We start from the raw sequence: 17,818 nt of genomic DNA, 5'->3' as shown, positions 1-17,818 counted from the left end.
TTCTTCTCATTTTTTAGTCACATCACCACCCTGAAATTAGACCAGAAATCCACCACGACAGCAGGAGACTCACAGAGTGCCTCCACTCCATGGAAGCACGGTTACTCTGAAATGAGCGGCCAAAGGAACAAGTGAGTACTTGGGGGTGGGAATCACCAGAGGCCCCACGATATGATATTATCACGATACGTAAGTCACAATACGATATTATTGGGATTTTAAACATTTTGCGATTGTAGTATTGTGTTAAGATATATTGCGATTTATTACCTTTTTTCAACTGTAAATCATGCAGTTTGTCAACATCTGTTTTATCTAATAAGATACAGTTTTCACTCTGTTCATCTCAGAGATTTCATTCGCATATCTTGAGGTCAGAGGTCAAGGGACCCCTTTGAAAATGGCCATGCCAGTTTTTCCTCGCCAAAATTTTGCGCAAGTTTGGAGCGTTATTTACTGTTCTTCTCGACAAGCTAACATGCCATTGGGTGGTGGTACCAATCGATTCCTTAGGTTTTCTAGTTTCATTACCAGTATTGTCACTATAGCTTTAAGACTGAGCCTGCTACAACCTCTGAAAGCCAGAATAGATGGATTGTTAAGAGGTTAATAATTTCTATAATAAAAGATCAATAATTGAAGTCTGTGTATAATACAATATTGCAATACAAAATATTGCGATACTATGAATCCATTTTTCCCCCCACCCCTAGTATTTTCTTTGTTTGTTTGTGAAAATAAAGAGCTTAATTTCCCTCAACTGCAAACAGTATCTATCCCAATCGTCATTTACAAATAAAAGAAATGATTGTGTAAACAAATCTGTTTTAAAACAGTTGACAGTTGAACAGAGGCTAAAAGATCAATTAATGCAAAAGTGGCAAAGTGAGCTCATAAGTAAGACATCATGTGATATTATGTAGAATTCAAACAAGAGTTTAAATTGGAAAAGTATCTGTTGTTTGAAAACCAAAAGTACAGGCAGTCTATTTGTAACTTAACAACACCAGAATGTCTAAGGTCATTGGAAGATTTAAAGGACAGGATAGAAACCAGAGCATCTGCAAACCTTTGAAATGACAATCGCTTGGGAGACGAGTATCAAATTTTGTTTGAATGTAAGAATGTAAGCATAATGAATTATAGAGAAAGGTATTTGCCAAAGTATTATTTAAACCGCCCATTTATGTTTAAATTGTTTTTTGTTATTACAATCAGATAAGCCAAAAGTTATTAGTAAACTGGGTGCCTTTTTGAAGAATGTGCCATCGTTTTGTTATTATTGTATGTAGGGCTGCAACTAACGATTATTTTCATTCCCGATTATTTTCTCAATTAATTGATTAGTTGTTTGGTCTATAAAATGTCAGAAAATTGTGAGAAATGTTGATCAAAGTCCAAGATGACGTCCTCGAATGTCTTGCTTTATACACAACTCAAAGATATTCAGTTAACTGTCATAGAGGAGTAAAGAAACCAGAAAATATTCACATTTAAGAAGCTTGAAACAGAGAAGGTTTACTTTTTTTTCCCTAAAAAATTACTCAAACCGATTAATTGATTAATCGATTAATTGTTGCAGCTCTAATTGTATGTATTGTTTGTGCTCCATACCATGTGATCATGGTCCTGAGCCACATAAATAAATGAAATGAAAAGATTATTCATTCAGTGTCTTTCTAGTCAATATGAAGTTTCCAGCTTTACTTTGTGTCCTCTGCTGTCAAGCACACAATCACTCTTTAAATCTTGTTTTGGTTCATTGGATGTACTGTAGATCTATCTGCTTGGATGTTGCTGTACAAGCACACAACAGGTGTCTACAACCGAGTCAATATCTGAATCATTGGCACGCGCCTAGCACTGGCATCAGAGCAGTCAATGGACATTTTATAAGAGTAGCTGTTGCAGTAGAGCCTAATAAATCAATTGGGTTTTAATATCTGTAACAGTTTTAAGTGCATCAGTGTTGAGAGCCTGGCATGCCTGGCTGCTCCTCCAGGGTCATGGCCACCAGAGGGGCCCACACAGCAGTGTCTTTTATCAGCTGTCACCCCTTCGACCTGGAGCTGCAGTGTTACATGCTGAAGTATGTATGATGTTTACCTCTGTATGGGAGGCACTGACTCATCTGTTGGTTAATGTGGATCTATCGTTTGGGACAGGTTGTGTGTGTCTGTGCTGGCTGTAGACCGGTTCGGAGACGGTGTGGAAGCATGTTATGGCATCTTTGACGGAGACCGCAATGAGGAAGTGCCCCGGCTGCTGCAGTGCACTATGGGAGATGTGCTGTGCGAGGAACTGCAGCACTCCAGTATTGACAATGTGTATATGTGCAACACTTTCATCACCTCACACAGGTAAAACAGATTAGTTTCTTCTTGTACTTGCAAATAAACAGATAATTGCACTCTTCTCTTGCTGCAGTTTTGAAGGCTGAAACCAGTAACTTTACGAGTTTGTCAGCAGCTTTGTTTGTTTTTGTATTGGACAGGAAACTAGGAATGGCCGGCCAGAAACTGGGCGCTTCTGCCTTGCTGTGTTATATTCACCATGAGCCTTCGGATCCAGGAGGCTCCTTCAGCCTCACTGTGGCCAATGTGGGCACCTGCCAGGCAGTGTTGTGCCGGGATGGCCGACCTGTACCTCTATCCAAGGTTTACAGCTTGGAGAACTGCACTGAGGAGATGGAGAGAGTTAAACTCAGTAAAGCCATTATTACAGAGGTAATGCACAGCTGTTGGGTTCCTGTTTTTACACTAGAGCCATTATGTTGAACTTTTGATCTCGTGTTAATGTGCAGCTTCATATTCAGATGTGTATATTTTATGAAGTTATACACTCATCTACAATTCTAATGGCACTTCTGTTTTACAGGATAACAAAGTGAGTGGAGTGACATGCTGCTCTCGCCTGCTGGGCTGTTCTTATCTGTCTCCCTGGGTGCTTCCAAAGCCCTGGGTGCACACTGAGCCTCTCTGTTCCCAGGATGAGTTCTTGATCCTGGGGAATCGAGCGCTGTTTGAACGAGTCTCCTACCAGGAGGCGGTGTGCACTGTACAGGCTGTGCGGGATCCTCGCGCCGCTGCCAAGAAGCTGTGTTCACTTGCTCAGAGCTATGGTTGCAAGGACAACATCGAGGCTGCAGTGGTATCCCTGCATATCGGTGAGGACAGCTGTACCTGTGAGCCACCTGTCTCCACCACTGAGCCCCGGGGTCCCCCTCCCGCCCCTGTGCCTGTCCCTGTGACCGTGACCCCAGGCCCCAGTGAGCCAGTCACCCTTTCATCCAGCAGTGGTATTGTCTCAGAGTTTAACAGTGAGACATCAGCCTCAGAGGTGGGCAGCGAGGCGGGGTCCACCGCTTCAGACGAGCACCCGTCCTCTGGCCCTGCATCCCGCCCTGAGAGACGCTGTAGCCTACACCCTGCTACTACACTGTGTGGGATCATGGTGCCAGGCTCAGTTGGGGCAGGAACCCACCCAGGCCTCTTCCAGCGGCAGCCCTCCTCTGCTACGTTCTCGAGTAACCACTCTGACAACGGCTTGGACAGCGATGACGAAGCTCCGCTCGAGGGTGTGATCTCCAACGGCAGCAAGTTAGAAGTGGAGGTCGACATTCACTGCTGTGCTTTCCAACTACGGTCAGGGGCCCCTGAGAGCCCCAAAGACTTGAACCTTGAAAAGCGAGGCTCTGACTATCCCAACGGTAAAATGCGTAGACAGAACAGCGTGGTGGTTTCTGCTACGAACGGCTGCCTGCTGGCTGTATGTGGGAGAGAGATTGCAGACCTCAAAAAGTCTCCTTCCACATGCAGCCTGTTTGGGAAAAAGCTGTCCAATGGCTCCGTGGTAGCCCCCGAGGACAGTCATAATCTCATCGAGGTGGCCCTGGAGGCTCCGAAGAAGAAATCTGGCTACTTCACTGCCCCAGCACAGCAGGACCCCGAGGACCAGCTCATTGTGCCTCCTAGTCTGGAGCAGGAAGTCAGGGAGCAGCTAAGAGGCCAGAACCCTCTAGTCTCAGGCCCCCCATTACCATCCATACCCCCTTCCTTAAAAGACCCCGTGTGGGATCATCCACACCCCCCTGCATTTGCCTCCAACCTGGTCCCATGTCCAGGCCCTGTCCCCATCCTACAGCAGGAAGTCTACGATACCGCCCTCTAGAGGGGGTACACAGCACAGCGCCATGTGGCTGGAGTAATGTGATCGTGCCATTCCAGGGAAGAAGAGGAGATTTTTTCTCATACATGGGGGGATATTCCAATTCAAGTTGCCATTCAGATCTTTTGTGAGGACAAGACAAACCTATGGGACCTTGATAGTCACTAAGTGATACTGCGCCATTAATGTGAGGTAAAAAAAAAATGGCCTGAGTATCAAAGAAAATAAAGGGGTGACTAAAAAAATCCCAGTTCATAACATGATGTTGTGAAAAAGACGGCTGGCTGTCATAGACCAAAACAAGCCTGACTTGAGATGGGATACCTCATGTGTTCAAACATGTCAGCAACATTTCCCTTTACTTGGAAAGCAAGCAATCTAGAGGGTGTGTGTACGGGAGATTGTGTTCAGTGAGGTCAAACCTCCTCTCCGTGGGCTCCGTGGTCTCTCAGGTCCTGGAGAGAAGCCCTGTGACTGAAACTTGAAAAAGTGCCTAAAGCAGACGACTCAGCCTAGAGCTCAGCCCCACGTCCAGGCTGTGTTTGGGGATGTGAGCTTGTTAGTTAAATTTCGGAGGAGGGACGGTGTCTCTAAGAGACCCGCACTGGCACAGCTTCTGCTCTCCTCCTCTTCCTGTGGCTTACAAAGGAAATCAGACGGTATAAATGCTTGTAAGGCACATAGGACTAGAAGATGTGAAGAAAAAAATAACTGCATTTAAATCACCAGAAACGTTATGGTTGGGTTTTATTTTTTAACATTCCCACACAAATATGTATAGATTCTTATATAGGATAAATTAATTCTATACAGTATAGTACGCACTCACAACTAGCAGCCAAATGACGTGGTGTGCTCGAGCTGCTGACACCAAGATTGAAGAGCATTGCCATTTAGAGCAATGCATTTTGAATAGCTGTCAAAAATAATATCAAAGTCATTCAACTGTACAGAGCGGATGTGTTGTAGAGTTCAAAAACCCTTATAAGAGTATAATCTGTGACAGTGCATGATCAAATGATCTACTTAAAAACTGCATAGGAAAATACGAGTTGAATTATTAAGTCAGATTTATGGTCATTGGTTAGTGGACCCCAGGATGTTTCAATATCATTTTTCATTTGAACAAACTAGTCAAAGGCACAAAAGTGAATTATTACACAGTGTACTGTTAAGAGATGAAGGATATAAGCAGTATTTGTATGTACTGTATGATATGTCCACTGGTACTAAGATTGTACATTTTAGTGTATCCAAATTTTGGAGGCTGCTACCCTTTTAAATATGTAAACGTCCATCCATGTCCTTGTAGGCAGATTTAGTTATTGATATTTTTACATCTTAGCAAATCTTCTTTCAGCTTTGCTCTGTAATGCACTGCCCACACATCCAGATGACTTTCAGGATGTGTTATTTTAGCCCATTATAAACAGAACCGAAACCCCATATTCTTGTATTCTGTACGATCGGGGCTGGGTATACAAGATGTCACAAAGTTTGACCCACAGTTCTACATATGTTCCAAGTATGAGCAGAAATTTGGGACAAATAAACAAATGATGTCTTGCTATAATTTGATATAGTTCAGCATACTGTATAGGCCATTTCCTGATCAGGTGGCAATACTTCTATAGAGTTCAGATCACACAGTTGATATAAATATTGATTATCAGTGCAGCAGCAGTATGAGGTATTGCAATAAGAACGCACTGGTTTAGTCCCTTACTATAAGTAAGTAAAGCATTACCCCATTAAAGGAACAGTGTGTAACATTTCGGGGGATGTATTAGCCGAAATGGAATATAATAGTCATAAGTATGTTTTCTTTAGTGTATAATCACCTGAAACTGAGAATTGTTATGTTTTCGTTAGCTTAGAATGAGTCCTTCATATCTATAGGGAGCAGGTCCTCTTCACGGAGTTCGCCATGTTGCTCCGCCATGTTTCTACAGTAGCCCAGAACGGACAAACCGAACACTGGCTCTAGAGAGGGCCATTCATGTTTTTACGTTACCTGAAGGCCACCGTAGTTCTCCGACACGCTTGTGAAACTGCGGTAATGTGAGCGGTAGAGTGCAAAACCGTGACACCGTCAGCTGCTGTCTGACTTCCGTTGCTCCTAATGTAGTGTTATTATGGTAAGAATGGCCTCTGAGCGAGGCGAACAGCGTTACCATGGTTTTTCACTCTGTGGCTCACGTTACCGCAGTCCTGGAAAGGGAGGAGTGAGCGAAGGGGTACTCAGTTGGTTGCAATCTGCAACCACTCCAGAAGATGCCGCCAAATCCTACACACGTACCTTTAAGTCACTTACAGTGCTTCAGCGGTTGGTATCATCAGTTCCCAATCTGTTTGTTTTTTTCCTAATATTTGTAGGGCCAATCATATTTATCTAGTACATTATTATTTGAATTATCAGGTGAATATTATGGAGCCCTGGAAACCTCAGTTTGCCCATCCCTGAACCTCCCCACCTTGTGCCAAAAGAGAAAGCAGCTCAGCCGGGGCCGCTGTGGTTATGAGAAGGCCAAAGTTGGGCAATTGCTCATGTCCGTGATTACTACATTAGATGTATATTTTTGGTTGCCGCTCCGAGTCGGTAGTGGTGCAGCTCTGGCATTCCACAGCTGTTGCATAGCTGGACCTTTCAGTGTTCCCTTTTAGCCTTAAAGTAAACACTACTCAGTATTTTTGAAAGGCAAAGCCCTTTGTTTCATCCCACTCATGTTCTGTTTGTGACTGAGGTCTTTAGCTCCAGGGGTGTTGTTTATTAAAGCAACCCCTCTGTCCTTTCTTTGCTCCGCAGGAATGAGTGATAAGTCAGTGATGAAGCCTTAATTGATGTGCGAGTCTGAATCTTTTCTTGTGTTTTGCTATAGTTCACACGGTTAAAAGCACTTTGTACATATAAAATAGTGATATTCAGAGTATATTTGAGTTTAATATATGAGATATTGTTCTGGGATCATTGTGGCTTCCCTCAGTCCAACATATCACCTCTTGTCTAAGAATACATAGCCAACAGAAATGATGATAACGTGAAGTGACATAATGACAATTAATTTACAACATTCACTTGTTGGTGAGATTTTAATATGACATCTCTCTTATTTTATTAAAGTTGTTTTTGTTTGCTTTCAATTACATCAGAATTCTACAAGATGATATTTAAATGTTCAACATCAGCACCACAAACAACATAATATATATTCTTAACTAGTCTTACACTATCTGCCAAATTACTCTATATGAATATAAATTATTGGGCCCTCTCCTGGCTGAAAAAGAGGAAATACAGTTATTATTGTTTATTATTTATACCCAGTATCAATATTTGGCTGAAACAATGTGTTCATTGATTCCTAAATATCTGGCATACCTGCAGTGGTGGAATGTAACTAAGTACATTTACTCAAGTACTGTACTTAAGTACAATATTTAGGTACTTGAATATTTCCATTTTATGCTACGTTGTACTTCTACTCCCATTTTGGAAGCCAATATTGTACTTTTTATTGCAATACATATATCTGACTGCTTCAGTTACTCTGCAGACTCAGATTATTAATACAAAATAAAATCCAACTAATATATTATGATGTATTATTATAGATTAAACTACCCAGTAGTATATAAAGTAATTAAAATGAGCTCCACTTTTACCAGCTGCAACATTAAATTAACACATTAATTAATAATTAGTAATTAATAATTTAGTACTTTTACTTAATATTTTGAATGCAGGACTTTTACTTGTAGCAGAGTACCTCTACATTGTTACTTTTACTTAAAGATCTGAGTACTTTTTCCACCACTGCATACCTGAAAATGTTTTTTGAAATCCCTCCATAATAAGTACATGCAATGAAAAAAACAGTAGTCTAAGATAATAACTATAATCCAGATCAAAGAGCCGCTATTATCCTTATTATGCTTATTTATTACACCGTTTTGTTGAAAACTCTATTCTGATTGGTCAATCACTGCGTTCTACGGTCCGTTATTTCTTTATAGCAGATCCTTGCTATGTATAAAAGACCGTTGCTATGGACACAGGCTAAGTGTGTCTAGTCACTTTATTGATCAGACTGTGCAGCGTCTGCCTGCCGAACACCTGGGACTCACGCATGGCGTCTGTGACAGTGAAACATGGATGGGCACTACAGGTCCACCTGCCACAGGAGGAGCTAGAAAAGCTATAAGACAGATTATGATTGTGAATAATGTTGGCACACACCAGAAACAAGTTGGAAGACTGAATTGATGAGCAAGTTCGGAGAGGAGAGATTGAACTTTCCATAAGGTTTAGAACAAAATGGTGGGAATTCGCTCATACAAATATGCAAAGTGTCAACTGTATATCTATATTCATATATATCAGAGCTTCATTTTCCATCACCTGAAACTACAAGAATCCAATTTCCCAACGTGTCTGAAAATGAATAACGACTGATGTATGTATGTATGATGTGTGTCATTTGGGATTGTGTGCTCTTTTATTATTTTTCCTTCCTTTGGCTCATTTGCGGTGTAGTTTTAATAGTCTGCATTGCACTTTTTGATACAGTTGTACACTCATTGTACTGTCTGTCTCCTGGTTGACACCTTATATTCACCCACTCTCCTGTCCAATATACATTTCCAACATGAAGTATATTTGATCCATCAGTGTGCGTGTACATATGCCGACTGTATGCGACTATGCGCACAGTAGATACAGGAAGAGGGAGCACAGGGTACACAGTGCATTGGCTTCAAATATTCCCTTTAATTCTTTAGTGGAGGGGGTCCAGTAGTGAAATGCTCATAATCCCCTTTGTGCACCAAAAAAAGAGGGCGTGTGCATTTGAGTAGGCTACAGTGTCTTTTTAAACTGCTGATTAATTTCTTAACTGTAAGGGATCATTTCCTCTCTGCACAACTTAACAAGCTCCCAGTACAACTACATTGTCTGTGTTTGTGTGTAAAATGAAGCTTAAGTGCAGTAAGTGCATGCATGCACGTGTGAATAATGGATTGAGTGTAATTCTGCGTGGGTATGGTGAATGAAACTGATCCAAGATGCTCCAGTTGTTTAACATGTGACCAAAGTAGCCATTTGTTTAATCTCACGGTTCCTTTCTGTACATTATTTTCTAGAAATGCTTGAATATTTTTTTTCTCGATGCCAAGAAGCTGATGTTTATTTTTGTACTTCCATTGTTTCATGCAAAATTTATATTTCCCTCTCCACTACAGAATTTAAAGTGATTGGGATCCTACAGAAAACTGTCACTCATTACGGTACTTTATCTGAAGGTACTAATTCAAGCTGTATTTAATGTGGAAAGCATGCCCTTAATATAAATCAACATAAAAAGCATAGAGTACATACAAAATGTGATTTATTTCTACGAAACGGAGCATATCTAATATTTTGAGGTTTTTATTCTAGCATGCAGATTACTGCTAAAATTGAGTTTTCATGTTTAATGATTAAAAGATTTATTATTTAGGAGCAGGACTAACAATGAGCACTTTTGCTGTGTATCAGACAGAATTGTACTCCCCTTGAACTTTGAGAGTGGAAGACGGTCGTTATTTTCATTTGAAATGCTGCTATCATTAGTTTTGAGCAGACGAGCTGTTTTTAAATTAACTTTAAGCCAAGTAGCAATAAAACTTTTTACTGTGAATTTTTTTGTCCAGTGTCCATTTTGCTCACCGTTTTTATGATGATTTCATGCCAATAAATATCATCAAAATGACTCTTTTCAGTCAGTATAAGATATAATGTCTACAGTTTTATTTTGTCATAATGTGATAAGAGGTTATTGATATATTTACTTTGATTTCTATTAGGGCTGTCAAATCTAACGCAATAATAATACGAAGGAGGCCAAATAATGCTCCAAACTTGTGCTAACTTTTGGCGAGGAAAAACTGTCATGGTCATTTTCAAAGGGGTCCCTTGACCTCTGACCTCCAGATATGTGAATGAAAATGGGTTCTATGGGTACCCACGAGTCTCCCCTTTACAGACATGCCCACTTTATGATAATCACATGCAGTTTGGGGCAAGTCATAGTCAAGTCAGCACACTGACACACTGACAGCTGTTGTTGCTTGTTGGGCTGCAGTTTGCCATGTTATGATTTGAGCATATTTTTTTTATGTTAAATGCAGTACCTGTGAGGGTTTCTGGACATTTCCAGTAATAAATATATACATATATTTGCATAAAGCAAGCATATTTGCCATGTTGTTAAGAGTATTAAATACTTGACAAATCTCCCTTTAAGGTACATTTTGAACAGATAAAAAATGTGATTAATTTGCGATTAATTACGATTAACTATGGACAATCATGCGATTAATCGCAATTAAATATTTTAATCAATTGACAGACCTAGTTTCTATAGATGTTTTCTCCTACAGTTAAGTTCAATGTGTTGAAGTAATGAGAAAAATTCCTAAACACAGTAGATGCACCATCTACTGGTGAAGCTCAGAATGACACTCTAGAGTGGTGGTTGACAAATTACAAGGAAAAAATCCATCCTCTTAAATGTGACAAAAGGCCTGGTATCAATAGTTTTTCTCGGATGTTATGTGAGACCTTTAGGGAGGAACAAAGTCAGACACTTTGCTTGCTTCATGTAGTCTATGGAGGAGCCATCATATCATTTACTCCTTTGAAATACTGTGGATATTTTAGGCTTTTATCAAATGTATACAAACCAAGACAACATAAAAAGTCATATGATGGCATTCAAAGCAGAGGAAGCTTTGCTGCACTTGTCTCCTGTGATACACAAAAAGACATTTGACATTGTTAACTGGATGTTTTCCTTTCAGGACATTTGGTTTCGATAGTCAATTCAGTCTATTACAGCTACCTTCTGTATCAAGATCCAACTGCCACGATTAATTATCAACAGACTGAGCTTCACTCTGACAGCGACAGATCTGAGGAATGCACAATCATTTCACTCTGAAATTCTTTTACTTTAAAAGAGATCCAGGTCGCCAAAGGACTATACCTGGGTAACATATCAGACAATATTATTCTTAGTTGTTGTTTGTCTCTGCCACACAATGGTGTTCAAGAAAGAATAAATAAATATAAATAATAATAAATAATGGTATTTCTGGCAATCAAATGTTTCCTCTATCTGCCTTTTAATTGAATTACATATTATAATTATATATGAAATGATTATAATTAAATAAAATAATGAATGAAAAATTGGTAATAATAATACACCATTTGAGTTGTTTATTATAGCTTTATAGTAGATGTAACAGACACAGTACACAGGTATGTAAACTGGAGAAGTAGTAAGAATAAAAAAGTATTCTAAAAAATAAAATAAAATAAATCCTTCAATGTATAAAAAGTGGATAAAAAGCTGATTCTGAGTGAATACACAATAACACCTGATGTAACAAAAAAGAAAAACGTCGCAGGGATTTCTAATCAATCCCACTTTTGTTCAGACATGTCAAGGAGAAAAGTCTTACAAATTATTGTCTTCATTTGTCCGGTTTGTCTTCAGCTCCCGTACTGACTTGAAAGCTCTGACAGCTAACACCGCGCCAAAGATGAAAACAAACACCCCCAGCACCCCAAAGAGACCTGCCGCTATATCTGCACCGTGGAACTGGCACTCAAAGCCCTTGTGCCCTTTGCTCTTGTACATCTGCTCTCTCTCCGTACAGATGGGGTTGTTGTAGGTCTCCTGCAGCTTAATAAAGAAGAAAGCCAGTGCGGGGATGTAGCCCAGGCCGATCAGGAAGTTCACCAGAGCCTCCCCCAGCAGCACAGGGGGCCAGCGGTAAGGCACCCTGAAAATCCCCAGGGCAAGCATGACACAGGCGTAGATCATCAAGCACCCACCGCAGGCCATGGTGAAGACGTACGGGGGGCGCTTGAGCTCATGGAACAGCCGATCCAGCTCCTTCACCCTGTCTGCGTCGGCTCCCTTGAAGGCGTTGGCTCCACCAAAGTGATAGTAGTAGATTCCACCGAGGCTAGCCAGGTCACGGTAGCCCCCGTTGTTGCTGTGCGGCACTCCGGCACAGATGACGAGAAGCAGATTCACAAACACCTCCATAAGTTGGCAGAGACCTGGGAGATAAACACAATACTGACATTAAAGTACAGCAACGTGGTGAGACTAGAGCTGGAATGATGAGTCAATTTATTTGAATCTTTTTTTTAAATCAAAAATGTCAAATATTTGCTTTAATTTAATTTAATTTGGACTCATGAAGTACTGTATGTTTAATGGGTGATTAAAAAGCAGAAATACTTAAAAAAAAATGATATTACATTTTATATTGTCTAATATATTAGGGGGCCATCCAGGGACGGATTTAGCAATTTGAGAGCCTCAGGCAAACCCTGTCTTGCTTTACTTTTCACCCTTTCTCTTACTGGGAATGTTGGTATTGGCAGTGGTAGAGGAAGTAGGCTACTCAAAGCTTATTTTCTGAAGTAAAAATGTTAATTACGGTAAAAGTCCTGCATTCAAATGTTTATTTCAAGTGAAGAGTGAAAGAGGTATTATCAGCACAATGTACTTAAATTTACATAATGTCTGTTCAGGTAGAGCTTTCAATTCTAATATGATGCTGGATAGTTTGATGAATAATAATTAGGGCTGTCACAGGTACACAAAATAACGCAAATTCGTTTTAACGTCACTAATTTATTAAATGCATTCGATCTTTTGTAACAGGCTCAGTTTTAAAGCGATGGTGAAGATACTAGTATCGTAAACTAGAAAACCTATACTAGCTTGTTGCGGAGGAGGTTAAATAACGCTCCAAACTTGCGCTAAATTTTGGCGAGGAAAAACTGGCATGGCCATTTTCAAAGGGGTCCTTTGACCTCTGACCTCAAGATATGTGAATGAAAATGGGTTCTATGGGTACCCACGAGTCTCCCCTTTACAGACATGCCCACTATATGATAATTACATGCAGTTTGGGGCAAGTCATAGTCAAGTCAGCACACTGACACACTGACAGCTGTTGTTGCCTGTTGGGCTGCAGTTTGCCATGTTATGATTTGAGCATATATTTTTTATGCTAAATGCAGTATGTAGTAGTATTAATCACGATTAAATATTTTAATCGATTGACAGCCCTAATAATAATGCATCATATTTTAATTATTATATTTTGAGTCCAATCTGAAACTGCAACGTAACCAGTAACATTTATCCGTTAGATAAATGTAAAATGTTTTCCTCTCAAGTGGAAGTACACAGTAAGTAGTAGGCCTATACAGTTGAGTTGCATATTTTTGTAGTTATTCTGGGATACAATGAGTTAGAAGCACGATTTAATATTTTTCATATCTATCTAAACATCATAATAAATCTATAGTTGTTTGGGGCCTTTCTAGTTGGCCATCCGTAACAAATTCTAGAAATTTAAACCGCTGACGAGCATGCACTTTGATTGTAAACCAACATTTCACAGAAGAAGAAGAAATAAACTTGCCTCTGCTGGTTAAGACGTATCTGAGATTGTACAGAGCTTGTCTGTGTTCTTGCTCGTAATACTCCCCTGCAGGCTGATACACTGACGTCTCTCTGGACCTACAAGGACAATACCACAGAATTAATTCCATCTCTACAAAATGTCATTTTACATTCAAATGTCAACCATGCCACAGATGGTGAAAAGTGTGTGTGTGGAAGACATGACAGTGAGTGCAGGCACTATGCTGTCCCTTACAGTCTTGAGGGTCCTTCGTGGTCTCTGTACGCAGGTTCCTCATGAGCGGCAGTTGTCACGTCCCTCCGTCTGTTTTGTTTGGCCCTCCTGTCACCAGCAGGGCCTCTCTCGTCCACATCTCTCGGCTTTTGGTGGCGATCTCTGCCATCGTATGACTGCTGGTCTCCATTGTGTGAGTAGTCCCTGTCCCTGTCCCTGTCCCTGTCCCTGTCCCTGTCCCTGTCCCTGTCCCTGTACTCATCGTACACATCACTCCTCTGGTGGTGGTGTCTCCCCCTCTCTGGCATTTTCCTCTGCCTACAAAAGAAGATGATGGACATGAATGCTATTACAGACCCTCATAAACAAAGTGGATAGTTGGCTTGTGTCTCTGTAACTGCCACTGAGGACAGTAAAGCAACACGGAGGATTATTTAATGAAGATTAACGGCTGGCTGAGGTGAAGGACCAAAGAAGAAGAAACTCTGTACCATACTAAAAACTTGTGTATAAGTGATCTTGTGACAAATGTTACACACTTAAATATTGATTGGGTTGAAATCGCCAGCAAAAATATACTGTTTATATGTTAGACTGTGTCACAACTTTTATGGTTGTGTTTTCCCATACAAGAATCTAGATGTATCTGAATCCCAGGTATGTATTAAAGACATATTTAGTAAGCACTTATCAGAAAATAAACAAGATATTATGTGGCTTGTATCAGATGGCAGACCAGCAGGTTTGGCGGTGGTAAAGTGGAGTTGCTTTGTTAAAACGATAATTGTGATGAAGATGAAACACTTAATTCTGGAGGTCTAGAGGTGTATGGGGAAAAATGGCAGGTGACGGTTTTACTATTAATGTGAACTACAATGCAGTGATGCATTGTTTTTTTTCTTCTTGAAAATCTGCCCAAGTTGCAGCACGAATTATATTGGATGATAAAATGTACAATGGTAACAAAAATATAGAAGATAATGTGTGCAGTGGTCCCTCACCAAGTCACCGTCTCTACTTTTCATACTAATTATAACTGAACTGAAAATACAAAGAGCACTTAATAAAATTTTAGCTTTCTGTATATTGTGGGCACTTTTTACTCCTCTGTAAAATGTCCTCTTTTTTTTGTTTTCTTTTGTACTCAATAAAGCATTACGACTATTACCTCAATTATTTTTTTTATTGAAGAACAAAACACTGTGACTTGCACACATTTTGCTAATGTATGTAGTATGTTTATAATTTAGATTTTTTATGTTAGTTGTAGTAGTCGGGTATACAGTATTTATAGTGTATTACAATATTCTTCATATTTTGTATTCTTTGGATATTTGGGATCAATAAATTACATCTATATCTTTTTTTTCCTTTTGTTTTTCCTTTATTTGGTTTTACTCAGACATTTACATAGACATACTTAATTAGATACAAAAATGAAGTGAACCAACATTTCCACTTTTTACAATGAAATTATAGAACATACAAATACAACATGGGGTGCTTTTCATGTGAAATAAGTTAAAATAAATAATAATAATAATAATAATAATAATAATAAAAGAAATTACATTTAGAAAAAAGAAAAATTAAACAAAAGAAGGGCGTTTTGGGGAAATATGCTTTTTCCACTCCTATCTATCTATCTATCTATCTATACTACTACGGATATATTTAATTAATTTATCTATCTATCTATCTATCTATCTAAGTGACGGTCCAAAGACAGAGAGAGGCTTCTTCAGTTGTAAAGTGGCTAGTAGGAAAAAAGGTGGTGATGACTTTGGGGCTCATAAATTCCAGTAGGAAGGTATGAAATGTTTACCTATGAGGAGCATTAAGTCAGCAAACTAAATCAGACTTTTAACATGATGACTGTATTTCAACATGTGAGCCCAGAGCACATTCTAGTGAAAGGCCCACAGTTCATAGCAGCTGCTATGAGCTGTTCCTCCCTGTTGCAGAAGTTCATCCTGTGTTTAGAGTTCATGTTTTAAGGTAAAGTAAAGTGTTTCTAGGGTCGTGAATAATACAAAGACACATTATTATTATTTCCTACCTTTTTGGCTCCGTACGCAATCTCAGTTTTTGTTTATGCCGAGAGGAAAGAACAGCCTACCTGTCTCAGCTTCCTGTTTGAGCTGTCCTCCTCCTACCTGTGCTGTGCCACGCCCATTATAGTTTACAGCTCATTTATAGTAAAAAATTAAATAATAGTGACATTTCTACTGCTAATATAACGTTTCAGGCTTATTCCCCCCTTTATAGTAGTTTACAGTGTGTTGGGTGCATGCATTATGTAGGTGTATGTGTGGTATTGTACTGTATTGTACTGTAAGTTGACTTTATTGTGTTTATAACAGACTAAACTGGACAAATACATTTAATTTCCTGCTCAGTTTGACTCTCATATATTGCAGGACACATGCAGCTTCACTGCTGCTCAATAAAAACCGGAAAATGTGCAAAAACAGTCGGTTTCAGTCGTGCTCAACTTCCAAAAACACAAATTTTGCGACTCATGCCTCAACCCGGACGTGAACGCACACAGCGCACGCGGTCACGCTTCAACCTCGTGAAGCTCGTGCCGCGACATCACGTTCAGCATTTCCGCCGAAGCTTACATTTCAAAATAAAATATCACATAAAAAAGTGTGACTGCCATGTGGTCAATGAGGTCATTCTTAGACCCTTTGTGAAAAAAAGACTTAATAATCTAGGCCTAATTATTTTTACTTATATATCTATTTTTTGTATATATGTTCTTCCTGTATCTATACTGGCTTATTTTATATTAATATTAGGTTTATTAAGTTTCTTTGTTCCGAGAATGTTATTATTGGGGACGTTTGTGAATGTTTGTTCTGTTGTTTCAAAATGAACAAAAAAACAATAAATATAATATTGAAAAAAAATAATAATCTAGGCCTAAATTAGATAATTGTTGCCTTGTTGGACAGTATTAATGCTGGACCATTGAACTTCTAGCTGGGATGCACATTAAACACCAGGATCCAAGAGCCAATTAACCATTTATTCAGAGAGGATAATGGGTGGAGGTTGAAGGATGGATAAGGAATGAAGATATGGATGTTGATGATTTTTATTATTAATGCATCGGCTTCTTAAAGGTGAAAGACTTTAACATTCTCCACCCAGAACTCAATCTGACTTTAGCTCACAGGTAAGTGGCTCCAAAACAGTACCAGGATTGGGTCGGCAGCATGGTCTCAAACAAATGGATTTGTGCAAACAATTTGCTGGTGTGGCAGCATGGTCTCAATCAAAAGGGATGTAAACAGAACACACCCAGCCTTTACATAGCCTCCCCTTCTCTAGACTCCTCGGTGATTAAGGTGACTCTGCTCCCTCTACCTGGTCTCACAGGATTGACTGCAGGCTTGAGACTTTAAAACACTTTGTTTACATTTATGCAAAGTAATGATTTTCTCATTTCAAGCAAAGCACTTAAGCTCGCAGCTTTGTCGTTTCTGTCTCAACCTCCATTCTGTTTTAGTCCTGTAATAATGTTGTATGTTGATATTTGGGCTGCACAATGGTTAGTACTGTCGCCTCACAGCAAGAGGGTCACAGATTAAAACCCAGTTTAGGGGCCCTTCTGTGTGGAGTTTGCATGTTCTCCCTGTGAAAGCTTGGGTTTTCTCCGGGTTCTCCAGTTCCCTCCCACAGTCCAAAGGCATGCAGGTTTAATTGTTGACTCTAAATGTCCCGTAGGTGTGAATGTGAGTGTGAATGGTTGTCTGTCTCTATGTGTCAGCCCTGTTATAGTCTGGCGACCTGTCCAGGGATCAGATATTACAGATAATGGACGGATAATGAATTTTGCATATTTACATTTGCACATTTACTACCTCTTTTTTTTTATTTAAAAACAAAACATTGTAATTTGCACACTTTGCTAATGTATATAGTATGTTATTCT

General features: G+C 39.6%; 2 protein-coding genes across 4 annotated transcripts in view; one reads left to right on the top strand and one right to left on the bottom strand.

Moving 5' to 3' along the window:
• Positions 1–8,186, top strand: part of phlpp2 (PH domain and leucine rich repeat protein phosphatase 2) — a 50,268-nt gene extending 42,082 nt beyond the window's left edge. For both annotated transcript variants that reach the window (XM_074617882.1, XM_074617874.1), the window contains exons 16-19: positions 18–131; positions 2,166–2,360; positions 2,495–2,726; positions 2,878–8,186. In XM_074617882.1, the coding sequence (XP_074473983.1) occupies positions 18–131; positions 2,166–2,360; positions 2,495–2,726; positions 2,878–4,170 (1,834 nt within the window). In that variant the 3' untranslated portion in view covers positions 4,171–8,186. The remainder of the gene's footprint in view (positions 1–17; positions 132–2,165; positions 2,361–2,494; positions 2,727–2,877) is intronic.
• A 3,225-nt stretch (positions 8,187–11,411) lies between these two features.
• marveld3 (MARVEL domain containing 3) lies at positions 11,412–16,376 on the bottom strand. 2 transcript variants are annotated; one of them, XM_074617929.1, is made up of 4 exons: positions 15,935–16,376; positions 13,897–14,193; positions 13,660–13,757; positions 11,412–12,277 (listed from the first exon to the last, which is right to left on the bottom strand). In XM_074617929.1, exons 2-4 carry the CDS (start codon positions 14,181–14,183, stop codon positions 11,667–11,669), a joined length of 996 nt encoding a protein of 331 aa, XP_074474030.1. In that variant the 5' UTR covers positions 14,184–14,193; positions 15,935–16,376; the 3' UTR covers positions 11,412–11,666. The 2 variants fall into 2 exon arrangements, with proteins under 2 accessions (XP_074474030.1, XP_074474040.1); XM_074617939.1 differs by having other exon boundaries at positions 15,995–16,376.
• Positions 16,377–17,818: the final 1,442 nt, after the last annotated feature.

This window comes from Sebastes fasciatus, chromosome 2 (assembly GCF_043250625.1).
Source record: "Sebastes fasciatus isolate fSebFas1 chromosome 2, fSebFas1.pri, whole genome shotgun sequence".
NCBI lineage: Eukaryota > Metazoa > Chordata > Actinopteri > Perciformes > Sebastidae > Sebastes > Sebastes fasciatus.
The sequence above is the reverse complement of the archived record's forward strand: the minus strand, read 5'-3'. Positions and strand labels throughout refer to the sequence as shown.